This window comes from Hydra viridissima, unplaced genomic scaffold (assembly GCF_058129835.1).
Source record: "Hydra viridissima isolate aposymbiotic clone 2 unplaced genomic scaffold, HvirCarnegie_v1 scaffold_5, whole genome shotgun sequence".
In the NCBI taxonomy this organism is placed as follows: domain Eukaryota; kingdom Metazoa; phylum Cnidaria; class Hydrozoa; order Anthoathecata; family Hydridae; genus Hydra; species Hydra viridissima.
Genome location: NW_028324304.1, coordinates 1,702,407 through 1,716,196, shown reverse-complemented (window position 1 = coordinate 1,716,196; position 13,790 = coordinate 1,702,407). Strand labels below are relative to the sequence as shown.

Sequence of the window (13,790 nt, the reverse complement as noted above, 5' to 3'; positions counted from 1 at the left end):
GTCAGTTAGTTAGTCATTCAGTTAGTTAGTTTGTATCTTAGTTAGTTTGTTAGGTACTAAGTTAGGCAGATACGTGAAAAATGACGATAGATGACGATAAATGAGGACAATAATTAAAATGTAGCTACTTTGTAAAATCTTATTACTTTAACTAAAGTTTTAGTACTTTGTTAAAATAGCATGAGAACTAACGCTACCCCACAAGCTTTTTAAAGTTCTTTTTTAAGGTTTCAGCAACCCATCCGACGTTGCGAGAAACACCTGATAGTTACTGTGAAAAAAGGTATTGGCCAACAACTCGACTGTCGCGTTTTATTCTTTCCGGGGTTTTAGGGACGGGTCATTTAGAAAACAAAATGTAAAAGAACTAGAGCGTCGTAACTTTGTTATATGTTGAGTTTTGTGCCCGTCGCAAGTTTGACGTGTTTTAATTGAAGGAATGTTTAGTTCTAGCTTTACGTTTTTTTCCTTTAATGTAAAATAAAGGGTTGTCTGCGCATGCTGTGATTTTTGTTTCGACTTTGTCAAGTGTTATGACTTTGATCATTTGCTTTATTTCGAAGTGTCTCAAGAGTGTGTCAGCTTGGAGTATGTATGAGTTTTCGACAGCGGACGTCTTTGTCTTTACCCCTCTTGTTTGTTAGACATGACGTGCAATGACCCGTTCACTTCTTTTCGTTGACGTTTTTTTTCGCATTTCAAAAAACTACTGACCAAGAGAACGTGCGCAGAAGAAAAATGACAAGGTAAAACCAACAACAAAAAACCATGCAATTAAGGATTACACACAGACAAACACGCAAGTGTAAAAAACGGAAATTTTTTTTTTTTTTTTTTTTTTTCGTGCTGCCGCTTTTTTGTTTGTTTTTTTTTGTTTTGTTTTGTTTTTGTTGCTGCTGCTGATGCTAATGCCGTCACTGCTGCTTAACCTCGCTCTTTGTTTTTTTCTCCGCTAAATATACTTTTTTGCTGAAATCCTAAGGGAGCTAAATTCTTACGGAGGCGCTTAAATCTTCTTTGTTATTTTCCTACAGCCTATAGATGGTCGCCAATCTGGGCACGTGCGTGTTCACTTTTTATTCAAGTTACGTTGGATCCTTTCAAAACTTGGAATCTTGAACATGCACGTGACCTGTGAGGTAACCGAACTGTTTTTTCTCCCTCAGGTTATAACTTAAAACGTTTCAAAGATGGCGTGTAAACCCCACCATGTATTTTTTTGTAACGGGATGCGTGTGCTCTTTTTATCCCCTAACAGCTTTAAAAAGAGATTTTGAACCCCCCTCCCCTCCCTTCCTTACACACACACACACACACACACACACACACACACACTTCTTTATATTCTCCTTAGTGTGTTTAAGCTCATGCCGTCATGTTTTTAACAGATGTGTGGCTATGAAAATAGCCTTTATTTTTTATCTTGTGTTCAGAGTACCGTTTATTTGGCTGCTGGTTTTGGAACCTTTTCGTTCTTCTTGGGAAGCAAAACGGCTTGTATGTTTGGCAGCACACCGCCACTGGCTATAGTAACACCTGACAACAACTTGTTCAACTCTTCGTCATTGCGAACAGCTAACTGTAAGTGTCGAGGAATGATTCTAGCTTTCTTATTGTCACGAGCAGCGTTACCGGCCAACTCCAAAATTTCGGCGGAGAGATACTCCAAAACAGCAGCTAAATAGACAGGTGCGCCTGAACCGATGCGATTGGCGTAGTGTCCTTTGCGCAAAAATCGGTGAACACGACCGACTGGAAACTGAAGTCCGGCTCTGAACGATCGAGTCTTTGCCTTGGCTTTAGCTTTTCCTCCTTTTCCACGTCCTGACATTTTAATTTCTTACACTGAGAAACAACGAGAGACAACCTAGAGATATTTGTGCGCGCTTTGAAATCAACTTACAAAATTCCTTTTTCTTATCAAAAACATTTGGTCTCGAACTGCACTTTTTTTAACGAATAGAAAAACTCCGTCAAACAATGCGCAAATTAGTTAATCTTTGAAGAACCAATGAGCTTGCGAGAAACAGAAATGTTCTCGAATTGGAGACCACAACTGCGCTTTATATAGGAAGTGATTCGGTTGCTTGTAATTTCAAATTTCAATTCTCTAAAACTCGTCGACATGTCTGACGCTCCAAAGGCCGGAGGAAAACAAGCGCCCAAGGTGGCCAAAAAGGGGGAAAAACGCGCTGGTAAGAAAGGCGGCAAGATCGCTGGTACTGGAGACAAAAAGCGCAAGAGAAAGAGGCGAGAATCCTACGCCATTTACATTTACAACGTCTTGAAGCAAGTTCACCCTGATGTTGGTGTTTCTTCCAAAGCGATGAGCATCATGAATTCTTTCGTCAACGACATTTTTGAAAGAATCGCTTCAGAAGCTTCACGACTAGCCCTCCAAAACAAGAAATCAACCATCTCTTCGCGTGAAATTCAAACAGCTGTGCGCCTCTTACTTCCCGGTGAGTTGGCCAAACACGCAGTGAGCGAAGGCACCAAGGCTGTTACTAAGTACACCAGCAGTAAATAGATGGAGCGCTATCTAAACGGCTATTTTCATAGCCACACATCTTGTAAAAGCATTGTACGCATTAGAACGCCTTAAATTGTAGTAGAGAGAAAGTACTTAAAATGCAATAGCTAGGCAGCCATTGTTTGCTCGTTTTAAATTGCGACACCGCGTCTAAAGAGCGAGCGCTTTTCTAGACTTGCTTTTTTTGATGTTTAAACGTATAGCTTTTGCATCCACTTTGGATACAAAAAGTTATTACAGTAGGTAAACGCGTGAGAAAATCTTTCAACAACTACTTGAGCGCCACCTTTTTGCTTTTGATCAAAACCTTAGCCCTTATGACCCACCCATCGTTATTATTTGCTGCTACTACCACACTTTTGCTCCTTTTTTCTTTTTTCTTTTTTTTTTTTTTTTTCAAATGTATTGCGCGCATCTTTAGGAAATCAGACTTAAAGCAGCGCTTTAGATAAAAATCACCTTTCTAGCCCGATGATGGTGAGCAAAACACTTTATGTGTCAAGCGTCTACTCTAAACACTCAGTTAAACTATGCCTCGCTAAAAAACATTACTTAGAAATCAATTCAATTGCTTTTCATTTCGATTGAAACAAACTGAAACTGGTAAACTAAACCGTTTTTACACACCCCCTCTGCTTATCGCGGTGCAGCGTTCAAGTTCTAGATTGCCTATTAACGTTTAAAACAGATGTGTGGCTATAAAAATAGCCGTTTTTGATTGCTGAGGTGTTCCCCTTTTAACCACCAAAGCCGTACAATGTGCGACCTTGTCTTTTTAATGCGTAGACAACGTCCATAGCGGTGACTGTCTTTCTCTTGGCATGCTCTGTGTATGTTACAGCGTCGCGAATAACGTTTTCCAAAAAGACTTTTAGAACGCCTCGAGTCTCCTCGTAGATAAGTCCAGAGATACGCTTAACACCACCGCGACGAGCTAGACGACGTATGGCGGGCTTTGTGATTCCTTGGATGTTATCACGTAAAATCTTGCGATGACGCTTTGCGCCTCCTTTTCCAAGTCCTTTTCCTCCTTTACCGCGACCAGACATGATTAAAATTGTTTGAAGTTCAATTACTGTCTTTTTGCGTTTCTTTTTGTTTTTATTATGCGCTGGAAGCGCGACTTTTACCCTACATAGATGGAAACATCTTCGTCAAACAACCAATCGCAACGGTCCTTCGTCAAAAAGCCATCTGAACCAAAAAAACAAAAAAAAAAAAAACCAAAACAAACTGCCTTGTTTTTAACGCGCGTTTTCGCATTTAACGCTTTTATCCGTTCGCAAACAGAGCAGAAAAGTTTCTTTTCGGAATTCCACTACGTCGACCTGTCTTTGAAGTGTTTAAAAAAGCAGAAATTGTAGAGGCGAGACAAACGCGCTCTCTTTTCCCGTAGCCAAAAAACACGCCTACGTGGCCTTAATGCCTTATTTTGCATTTGTACTTGAACCAATCAAAGAGCACTTTCTTAGCACCAATCAGAATGCAGCTTTAAGTCGCGGCAAAGTCTAAAAATGTCAACAAAACGCGTTAAATTGAAAAACTTCAAAAGTTCAACTTAAACTGATAAGTGTAAGCGTAACTTACAATGGCCCGCACAAAACAAACAGCTAGAAAATCTACCGGCGGTAAAGCACCGAGAAAGCAGCTGGCAACAAAAGCAGCAAGAAAGAGTGCCCCGGCTACCGGCGGAGTAAAGAAACCCCACAGATACCGACCCGGTACCGTAGCTTTGAGAGAGATCCGAAGATACCAAAAATCGACAGAGCTCCTAATCAGAAAACTACCCTTCCAGCGATTGGTTCGCGAAATAGCTCAAGATTTCAAGACTGACTTGCGTTTCCAAAGCACCGCCGTCATGGCCTTACAAGAAGCTTCAGAAGCCTACTTAGTGGGTCTCTTCGAAGATACCAACTTGTGCGCCATCCATGCAAAGCGTGTCACTATTATGCCAAAAGACATTCAGTTGGCGAGAAGAATCAGAGGAGAGCGAGCTTAAAAAATGGTGCTTCTAAACAAAACGGCTATTTTCATAGCCACAAATCTGTTAAAAACGTTGTCGGCTTAGTGCCTTAAAACAAAACAAAACAAAAAAAAAAAACAACAAACAAACAAACACAAAGTAAACAAGTTCTACGCCTGGAACTTTGTTTTTAGAAAGATGTGTGGCTATGAAAATAGCCGTTTGACAAAAAGCGGGGTAGGTTAGGTTATTTCTTTTCCACTTTTGCGATGGTTTTCTTGGCTGCAGCTTTCTTCTTAGGTGTCGCTTTCACTTTCTTTACTGCGGGCTTTTTAGCAACCGGTTTCTGGGCGCTCTTTTTTGCGGGAGTCACTTTTTTCTTAGGAGTAGCTTTTTTCACTTTCTCTTTTTGTGCGACTTTTTTCACTGACGCAGCTTTCTTTTTTGGCGTGCTCTTCTTTTCAGCAGGCTTCTTTACTTCTTTGGCTTCTTTTTTGTGCTTCTTGGCGACTGCAGCAGGCTTCTTTAACGGTTTGGGCTTAGCTGCAATTCTAAAAGAACCCGACGCGCCAGTTCCTTTCACTTGTACGAGCTCGCCAGCAACCACCATGCGCTTTAAATTAATCTTGACTTGCGAATCGACGTTTTCACCCACCTTGTTGTTGGCCTTGACGTGCTTGGCGATAGCTTGTCTTGACGACCCTTTGCGTTCTTTAAGCGAATTAATAGCATCGACAATCATCGCCTTGTAGGGAGCATGATCAGCAGGCTTTTTAGGCGCAGACTTCTTTGTGGCCTTTTTCGGAGATGCAGCTTCAGTCATTTTTTTTTTGTCGTGTTTCAGAGAAACGTTGCGTTCGTTTTTATAAAACTTCTAGATGTTTAGATGTTTTTATTTTTCAAGCGGAGTTTTATGCGGACTGTCGAGGAGACTTTTTTTTTTTTTTTTTTGCTCCACCGTCAGACTGCAAAGTGTGTTTTCGTGTTGACAGGCAAACCTCCACAGCTCGCGTCTCTCGCTCTCTTAAAGCTTCATTAGTTTTGAAATCTTCTAAAGAATAGTGACGCTTTGTAAATTGCGGCGTTTCGGTGCCACAGCATGTTAGAAGCGAAAGGTATCGCATCAAAACATCGAAAAAATAGTCTTTAAAAGCAATCGAGTGCGCGCATGGCCAAATAACATCAGCGCTACTTACTCTGGACAAAGCAGCTTAATTTCATCAAGAAACTGAACCATATGGCTTCCCAAAAAAGCTTATGCCAATCTCTTCTAAGCATTTGGTACCATACAAACTCAATAGAGGCGAAGGGCACAAACACGCGCGATTGCTGGAATATTTAATGCGTTAGCAACGCGTACTAACGACGATTTTTAGTTCAGACCAATTCTTTTTCTAAACACAGAGACACAACAAAGAACATTCCATGAAAAAGGAACACTATGTTGTGCTTATTCGTGTTCGTTAACAAAAACGATCGAAGGCTAAAACTGCGATAACGCAGTCAACATATATAAAGTCGCGGACACTAGAAAAAAAGGAAAAACTTAGCAACCTGAAAGTTCTGGACATCGTAAAAAAAAAAAATAAATAAAAAATAAAATTCATTATGGAAGGTAACGGTAAAAAAACGTTTGAGGAGATAAGAGAATGAGTGACGAATGCACAATACGGGGTCCATTCGGTTCTTCGTCTTCATAGTCATCGTTCGAGCGAAGCTTGGTGTTTTCTTTACAATTGTGCAGTCTTGGGAAGGCATGCAACTTTTGTTCAAGTTCATAAAGGCAAAACTGAATTAGAATATGGCGATTTTAAAAGATGCTCTACATTTCCGTTTGCTTTTCAAAGTGCAAATTTCGCTTTTGATTTCATGCGCTCATAACTGGCATTTCAAAAATGACACTTTAACACTCGTGAAAAGTGAATTTGGCGGCTTTTGCATGATGCAAAGTTATTAAAATCGCGCGAGGCATCAGTTATAAGGTGTTCACAACCGAAGTTATTGCAGATCAATTCCATCTCTCGTTTTTTCATTTTCAGAAAAGTTCATTTTTCTCCGCTTTATAACATCATAACCATTAGGCTTAGCTGCTTTAGCCTTAGCGAGGTCCTTGACATTAGAAAAGCACCAGTTGGAATTTTATTTTTGCTAAAAATAAAGGCTAACAAATGCAACAGAAATATCTATCTTGCAAGGAACTCGTTCATAATTGAAAAACAAATACAAAGTCAGCTACTTAGTTAGTTAGTTAGTTAGTTAGTTAGTTAGTTAGTTAGTTAGTTAGTTAGTTAGTTAGTTAGTTAGTTAGTTAGTTAGTTAGTTAGTTAGTTAGTTAGTTAGTTAGTTAGTTAGTTAGTTAGTTAGTTAGTTAGTTAGTTAGTTAGTTAGTTAGTCTCTCAGTGAGTTAGTTGGTTAGTTAGTTAGTTAGTTAGTTAGTTAGTTAGTTAGTTAGTTAGTTAGTTAGTTAGTTAGTTAGTTAGTTAGTTAGTCAGTTAGTTAGTTAGTTAGTTAGTTAGTTAGTTAGTTAGTTAGTCAGTTAGTTAGTTAGTTAGTTAGTTAGTCTCTCAGTGAGTTAGTTGGTTAGTTAGATAGTTAGTTAGTTATTTAGTTAGTTAGTTAGTTAGTTATTTAGTTAGTTAGTTAGTTAGTTAGTTAGTTAGTTAGTTAGTTAGTTAGTTAGTTAGTTAGTTAGTTAGTCAGTTAGTTAGTTAGTTAGTTAGTTAGTTAGTTAGTCAGTTAGTTAGTTAGTTAGTTAGTTAGTCTCTCAGTGAGTTAGTTGGTTAGTTAGTTAGTTAGTTAGTTAGTTAGTTAGTTAGTTAGTTAGTTAGTTAGTTAGTCTCTCAGTGAGTTAGTTGGTTAGTTAGTTAGTTAGTTAGTTAGTTAGTTAGTTAGTTAGTTAGTTAGTTAGTTAGTTAGTTAGTTGGTTAGTTAGTTAGTTAGTTAGTCAATCAGTTAGTTAGTTAGTTAGTTAGTTAGTCAGTCAGTTAGTTAGTTAGTCAGTCAGTCAGTTAGTTGGTTAGTCAGTCAGTTAGTTAGTCATTCAGTTAGTTAGTTTGTATCTTAGTTAGTTTGTTAGGTACTAAGTTAGGCAGATACGTGAAAAATGACGATAGATGACGATAAATGAGGACAATAATTAAAATGTAGCTACTTTGTAAAATCTTATTACTTTAACTAAAGTTTTAGTACTTTGTTAAAATAGCATGAGAACTAACGCTACCCCACAAGCTTTTTAAAGTTCTTTTTTAAGGTTTCAGCAACCCATCCGACGTTGCGAGAAACACCTGATAGTTACTGTGAAAAAAGGTATTGGCCAACAACTCGACTGTCGCGTTTTATTCTTTCCGGGGTTTTAGGGACGGGTCATTTAGAAAACAAAATGTAAAAGAACTAGAGCGTCGTAACTTTGTTATATGTTGAGTTTTGTGCCCGTCGCAAGTTTGACGTGTTTTAATTGAAGGAATGTTTAGTTCTAGCTTTACGTTTTTTTCCTTTAATGTAAAATAAAGGGTTGTCTGCGCATGCTGTGATTTTTGTTTCGACTTTGTCAAGTGTTATGACTTTGATCATTTGCTTTATTTCGAAGTGTCTCAAGAGTGTGTCAGCTTGGAGTATGTATGAGTTTTCGACAGCGGACGTCTTTGTCTTTACCCCTCTTGTTTGTTAGACATGACGTGCAATGACCCGTTCACTTCTTTTCGTTGACGTTTTTTTTCGCATTTCAAAAAACTACTGACCAAGAGAACGTGCGCAGAAGAAAAATGACAAGGTAAAACCAACAACAAAAAACCATGCAATTAAGGATTACACACAGACAAACACGCAAGTGTAAAAAACGGAAATTTTTTTTTTTTTTTTTTTTTTTCGTGCTGCCGCTTTTTTGTTTGTTTTTTTTTGTTTTGTTTTGTTTTTGTTGCTGCTGCTGATGCTAATGCCGTCACTGCTGCTTAACCTCGCTCTTTGTTTTTTTCTCCGCTAAATATACTTTTTTGCTGAAATCCTAAGGGAGCTAAATTCTTACGGAGGCGCTTAAATCTTCTTTGTTATTTTCCTACAGCCTATAGATGGTCGCCAATCTGGGCACGTGCGTGTTCACTTTTTATTCAAGTTACGTTGGATCCTTTCAAAACTTGGAATCTTGAACATGCACGTGACCTGTGAGGTAACCGAACTGTTTTTTCTCCCTCAGGTTATAACTTAAAACGTTTCAAAGATGGCGTGTAAACCCCACCATGTATTTTTTTGTAACGGGATGCGTGTGCTCTTTTTATCCCCTAACAGCTTTAAAAAGAGATTTTGAACCCCCCTCCCCTCCCTTCCTTACACACACACACACACACACACACACACACACACTTCTTTATATTCTCCTTAGTGTGTTTAAGCTCATGCCGTCATGTTTTTAACAGATGTGTGGCTATGAAAATAGCCTTTATTTTTTATCTTGTGTTCAGAGTACCGTTTATTTGGCTGCTGGTTTTGGAACCTTTTCGTTCTTCTTGGGAAGCAAAACGGCTTGTATGTTTGGCAGCACACCGCCACTGGCTATAGTAACACCTGACAACAACTTGTTCAACTCTTCGTCATTGCGAACAGCTAACTGTAAGTGTCGAGGAATGATTCTAGCTTTCTTATTGTCACGAGCAGCGTTACCGGCCAACTCCAAAATTTCGGCGGAGAGATACTCCAAAACAGCAGCTAAATAGACAGGTGCGCCTGAACCGATGCGATTGGCGTAGTGTCCTTTGCGCAAAAATCGGTGAACACGACCGACTGGAAACTGAAGTCCGGCTCTGAACGATCGAGTCTTTGCCTTGGCTTTAGCTTTTCCTCCTTTTCCACGTCCTGACATTTTAATTTCTTACACTGAGAAACAACGAGAGACAACCTAGAGATATTTGTGCGCGCTTTGAAATCAACTTACAAAATTCCTTTTTCTTATCAAAAACATTTGGTCTCGAACTGCACTTTTTTTAACGAATAGAAAAACTCCGTCAAACAATGCGCAAATTAGTTAATCTTTGAAGAACCAATGAGCTTGCGAGAAACAGAAATGTTCTCGAATTGGAGACCACAACTGCGCTTTATATAGGAAGTGATTCGGTTGCTTGTAATTTCAAATTTCAATTCTCTAAAACTCGTCGACATGTCTGACGCTCCAAAGGCCGGAGGAAAACAAGCGCCCAAGGTGGCCAAAAAGGGGGAAAAACGCGCTGGTAAGAAAGGCGGCAAGATCGCTGGTACTGGAGACAAAAAGCGCAAGAGAAAGAGGCGAGAATCCTACGCCATTTACATTTACAACGTCTTGAAGCAAGTTCACCCTGATGTTGGTGTTTCTTCCAAAGCGATGAGCATCATGAATTCTTTCGTCAACGACATTTTTGAAAGAATCGCTTCAGAAGCTTCACGACTAGCCCTCCAAAACAAGAAATCAACCATCTCTTCGCGTGAAATTCAAACAGCTGTGCGCCTCTTACTTCCCGGTGAGTTGGCCAAACACGCAGTGAGCGAAGGCACCAAGGCTGTTACTAAGTACACCAGCAGTAAATAGATGGAGCGCTATCTAAACGGCTATTTTCATAGCCACACATCTTGTAAAAGCATTGTACGCATTAGAACGCCTTAAATTGTAGTAGAGAGAAAGTACTTAAAATGCAATAGCTAGGCAGCCATTGTTTGCTCGTTTTAAATTGCGACACCGCGTCTAAAGAGCGAGCGCTTTTCTAGACTTGCTTTTTTTGATGTTTAAACGTATAGCTTTTGCATCCACTTTGGATACAAAAAGTTATTACAGTAGGTAAACGCGTGAGAAAATCTTTCAACAACTACTTGAGCGCCACCTTTTTGCTTTTGATCAAAACCTTAGCCCTTATGACCCACCCATCGTTATTATTTGCTGCTACTACCACACTTTTGCTCCTTTTTTCTTTTTTCTTTTTTTTTTTTTTTTTCAAATGTATTGCGCGCATCTTTAGGAAATCAGACTTAAAGCAGCGCTTTAGATAAAAATCACCTTTCTAGCCCGATGATGGTGAGCAAAACACTTTATGTGTCAAGCGTCTACTCTAAACACTCAGTTAAACTATGCCTCGCTAAAAAACATTACTTAGAAATCAATTCAATTGCTTTTCATTTCGATTGAAACAAACTGAAACTGGTAAACTAAACCGTTTTTACACACCCCCTCTGCTTATCGCGGTGCAGCGTTCAAGTTCTAGATTGCCTATTAACGTTTAAAACAGATGTGTGGCTATAAAAATAGCCGTTTTTGATTGCTGAGGTGTTCCCCTTTTAACCACCAAAGCCGTACAATGTGCGACCTTGTCTTTTTAATGCGTAGACAACGTCCATAGCGGTGACTGTCTTTCTCTTGGCATGCTCTGTGTATGTTACAGCGTCGCGAATAACGTTTTCCAAAAAGACTTTTAGAACGCCTCGAGTCTCCTCGTAGATAAGTCCAGAGATACGCTTAACACCACCGCGACGAGCTAGACGACGTATGGCGGGCTTTGTGATTCCTTGGATGTTATCACGTAAAATCTTGCGATGACGCTTTGCGCCTCCTTTTCCAAGTCCTTTTCCTCCTTTACCGCGACCAGACATGATTAAAATTGTTTGAAGTTCAATTACTGTCTTTTTGCGTTTCTTTTTGTTTTTATTATGCGCTGGAAGCGCGACTTTTACCCTACATAGATGGAAACATCTTCGTCAAACAACCAATCGCAACGGTCCTTCGTCAAAAAGCCATCTGAACCAAAAAAACAAAAAAAAAAAAAACCAAAACAAACTGCCTTGTTTTTAACGCGCGTTTTCGCATTTAACGCTTTTATCCGTTCGCAAACAGAGCAGAAAAGTTTCTTTTCGGAATTCCACTACGTCGACCTGTCTTTGAAGTGTTTAAAAAAGCAGAAATTGTAGAGGCGAGACAAACGCGCTCTCTTTTCCCGTAGCCAAAAAACACGCCTACGTGGCCTTAATGCCTTATTTTGCATTTGTACTTGAACCAATCAAAGAGCACTTTCTTAGCACCAATCAGAATGCAGCTTTAAGTCGCGGCAAAGTCTAAAAATGTCAACAAAACGCGTTAAATTGAAAAACTTCAAAAGTTCAACTTAAACTGATAAGTGTAAGCGTAACTTACAATGGCCCGCACAAAACAAACAGCTAGAAAATCTACCGGCGGTAAAGCACCGAGAAAGCAGCTGGCAACAAAAGCAGCAAGAAAGAGTGCCCCGGCTACCGGCGGAGTAAAGAAACCCCACAGATACCGACCCGGTACCGTAGCTTTGAGAGAGATCCGAAGATACCAAAAATCGACAGAGCTCCTAATCAGAAAACTACCCTTCCAGCGATTGGTTCGCGAAATAGCTCAAGATTTCAAGACTGACTTGCGTTTCCAAAGCACCGCCGTCATGGCCTTACAAGAAGCTTCAGAAGCCTACTTAGTGGGTCTCTTCGAAGATACCAACTTGTGCGCCATCCATGCAAAGCGTGTCACTATTATGCCAAAAGACATTCAGTTGGCGAGAAGAATCAGAGGAGAGCGAGCTTAAAAAATGGTGCTTCTAAACAAAACGGCTATTTTCATAGCCACAAATCTGTTAAAAACGTTGTCGGCTTAGTGCCTTAAAACAAAACAAAACAAAAAAAAAAAACAACAAACAAACAAACACAAAGTAAACAAGTTCTACGCCTGGAACTTTGTTTTTAGAAAGATGTGTGGCTATGAAAATAGCCGTTTGACAAAAAGCGGGGTAGGTTAGGTTATTTCTTTTCCACTTTTGCGATGGTTTTCTTGGCTGCAGCTTTCTTCTTAGGTGTCGCTTTCACTTTCTTTACTGCGGGCTTTTTAGCAACCGGTTTCTGGGCGCTCTTTTTTGCGGGAGTCACTTTTTTCTTAGGAGTAGCTTTTTTCACTTTCTCTTTTTGTGCGACTTTTTTCACTGACGCAGCTTTCTTTTTTGGCGTGCTCTTCTTTTCAGCAGGCTTCTTTACTTCTTTGGCTTCTTTTTTGTGCTTCTTGGCGACTGCAGCAGGCTTCTTTAACGGTTTGGGCTTAGCTGCAATTCTAAAAGAACCCGACGCGCCAGTTCCTTTCACTTGTACGAGCTCGCCAGCAACCACCATGCGCTTTAAATTAATCTTGACTTGCGAATCGACGTTTTCACCCACCTTGTTGTTGGCCTTGACGTGCTTGGCGATAGCTTGTCTTGACGACCCTTTGCGTTCTTTAAGCGAATTAATAGCATCGACAATCATCGCCTTGTAGGGAGCATGATCAGCAGGCTTTTTAGGCGCAGACTTCTTTGTGGCCTTTTTCGGAGATGCAGCTTCAGTCATTTTTTTTTTGTCGTGTTTCAGAGAAACGTTGCGTTCGTTTTTATAAAACTTCTAGATGTTTAGATGTTTTTATTTTTCAAGCGGAGTTTTATGCGGACTGTCGAGGAGACTTTTTTTTTTTTTTTTTTGCTCCACCGTCAGACTGCAAAGTGTGTTTTCGTGTTGACAGGCAAACCTCCACAGCTCGCGTCTCTCGCTCTCTTAAAGCTTCATTAGTTTTGAAATCTTCTAAAGAATAGTGACGCTTTGTAAATTGCGGCGTTTCGGTGCCACAGCATGTTAGAAGCGAAAGGTATCGCATCAAAACATCGAAAAAATAGTCTTTAAAAGCAATCGAGTGCGCGCATGGCCAAATAACATCAGCGCTACTTACTCTGGACAAAGCAGCTTAATTTCATCAAGAAACTGAACCATATGGCTTCCCAAAAAAGCTTATGCCAATCTCTTCTAAGCATTTGGTACCATACAAACTCAATAGAGGCGAAGGGCACAAACACGCGCGATTGCTGGAATATTTAATGCGTTAGCAACGCGTACTAACGACGATTTTTAGTTCAGACCAATTCTTTTTCTAAACACAGAGACACAACAAAGAACATTCCATGAAAAAGGAACACTATGTTGTGCTTATTCGTGTTCGTTAACAAAAACGATCGAAGGCTAAAACTGCGATAACGCAGTCAACATATATAAAGTCGCGGACACTAGAAAAAAAGGAAAAACTTAGCAACCTGAAAGTTCTGGACATCGTAAAAAAAAAAAATAAATAAAAAATAAAATTCATTATGGAAGGTAACGGTAAAAAAACGTTTGAGGAGATAAGAGAATGAGTGACGAATGCACAATACGGGGTCCATTCGGTTCTTCGTCTTCATAGTCATCGTTCGAGCGAAGCTTGGTGTTTTCTTTACAATTGTGCAGTCTTGGGAAGGCATGCAACTTTTGTTCAAGTTC

General features: G+C 39.8%; 4 protein-coding genes and 2 pseudogenes across 4 annotated transcripts; 4 read left to right on the top strand and 2 right to left on the bottom strand.

The window, feature by feature from the left end:
• Nucleotides 1-1,441: 1,441 nt before the first annotated feature.
• Nucleotides 1,442-1,831, bottom strand: LOC149887904 (histone H2A, orphon). Its single transcript, XM_090088967.1, has one exon. The coding sequence runs from the start codon at nt 1,829-1,831 to the stop codon at nt 1,442-1,444; it is 390 nt and encodes a 129-aa protein (XP_089945093.1).
• A 294-nt stretch (nt 1,832-2,125) lies between these two features.
• Nucleotides 2,126-2,530, top strand: LOC149887903 (late histone H2B.L4 pseudogene; annotated as a pseudogene).
• A 1,591-nt stretch (nt 2,531-4,121) lies between these two features.
• On the top strand, nt 4,122-4,532 carry LOC149887902 (histone H3). Its single transcript, XM_090088966.1, has one exon. It carries the CDS (start codon nt 4,122-4,124, stop codon nt 4,530-4,532), a length of 411 nt encoding a protein of 136 aa, XP_089945092.1.
• A 4,426-nt stretch (nt 4,533-8,958) lies between these two features.
• Nucleotides 8,959-9,348, bottom strand: LOC149887901 (histone H2A, orphon). The gene has a single exon (XM_090088964.1). It carries the CDS (start codon nt 9,346-9,348, stop codon nt 8,959-8,961), a length of 390 nt encoding a protein of 129 aa, XP_089945090.1.
• Nucleotides 9,349-9,642: 294 nt separating this feature from the next.
• On the top strand, nt 9,643-10,047 carry LOC149887900 (late histone H2B.L4 pseudogene; annotated as a pseudogene).
• A 1,591-nt stretch (nt 10,048-11,638) lies between these two features.
• Nucleotides 11,639-12,049, top strand: LOC149887899 (histone H3). The gene has a single exon (XM_090088963.1). The coding sequence runs from the start codon at nt 11,639-11,641 to the stop codon at nt 12,047-12,049; it is 411 nt and encodes a 136-aa protein (XP_089945089.1).
• The last annotated feature ends 1,741 nt before the right edge of the window (nt 12,050-13,790 follow it).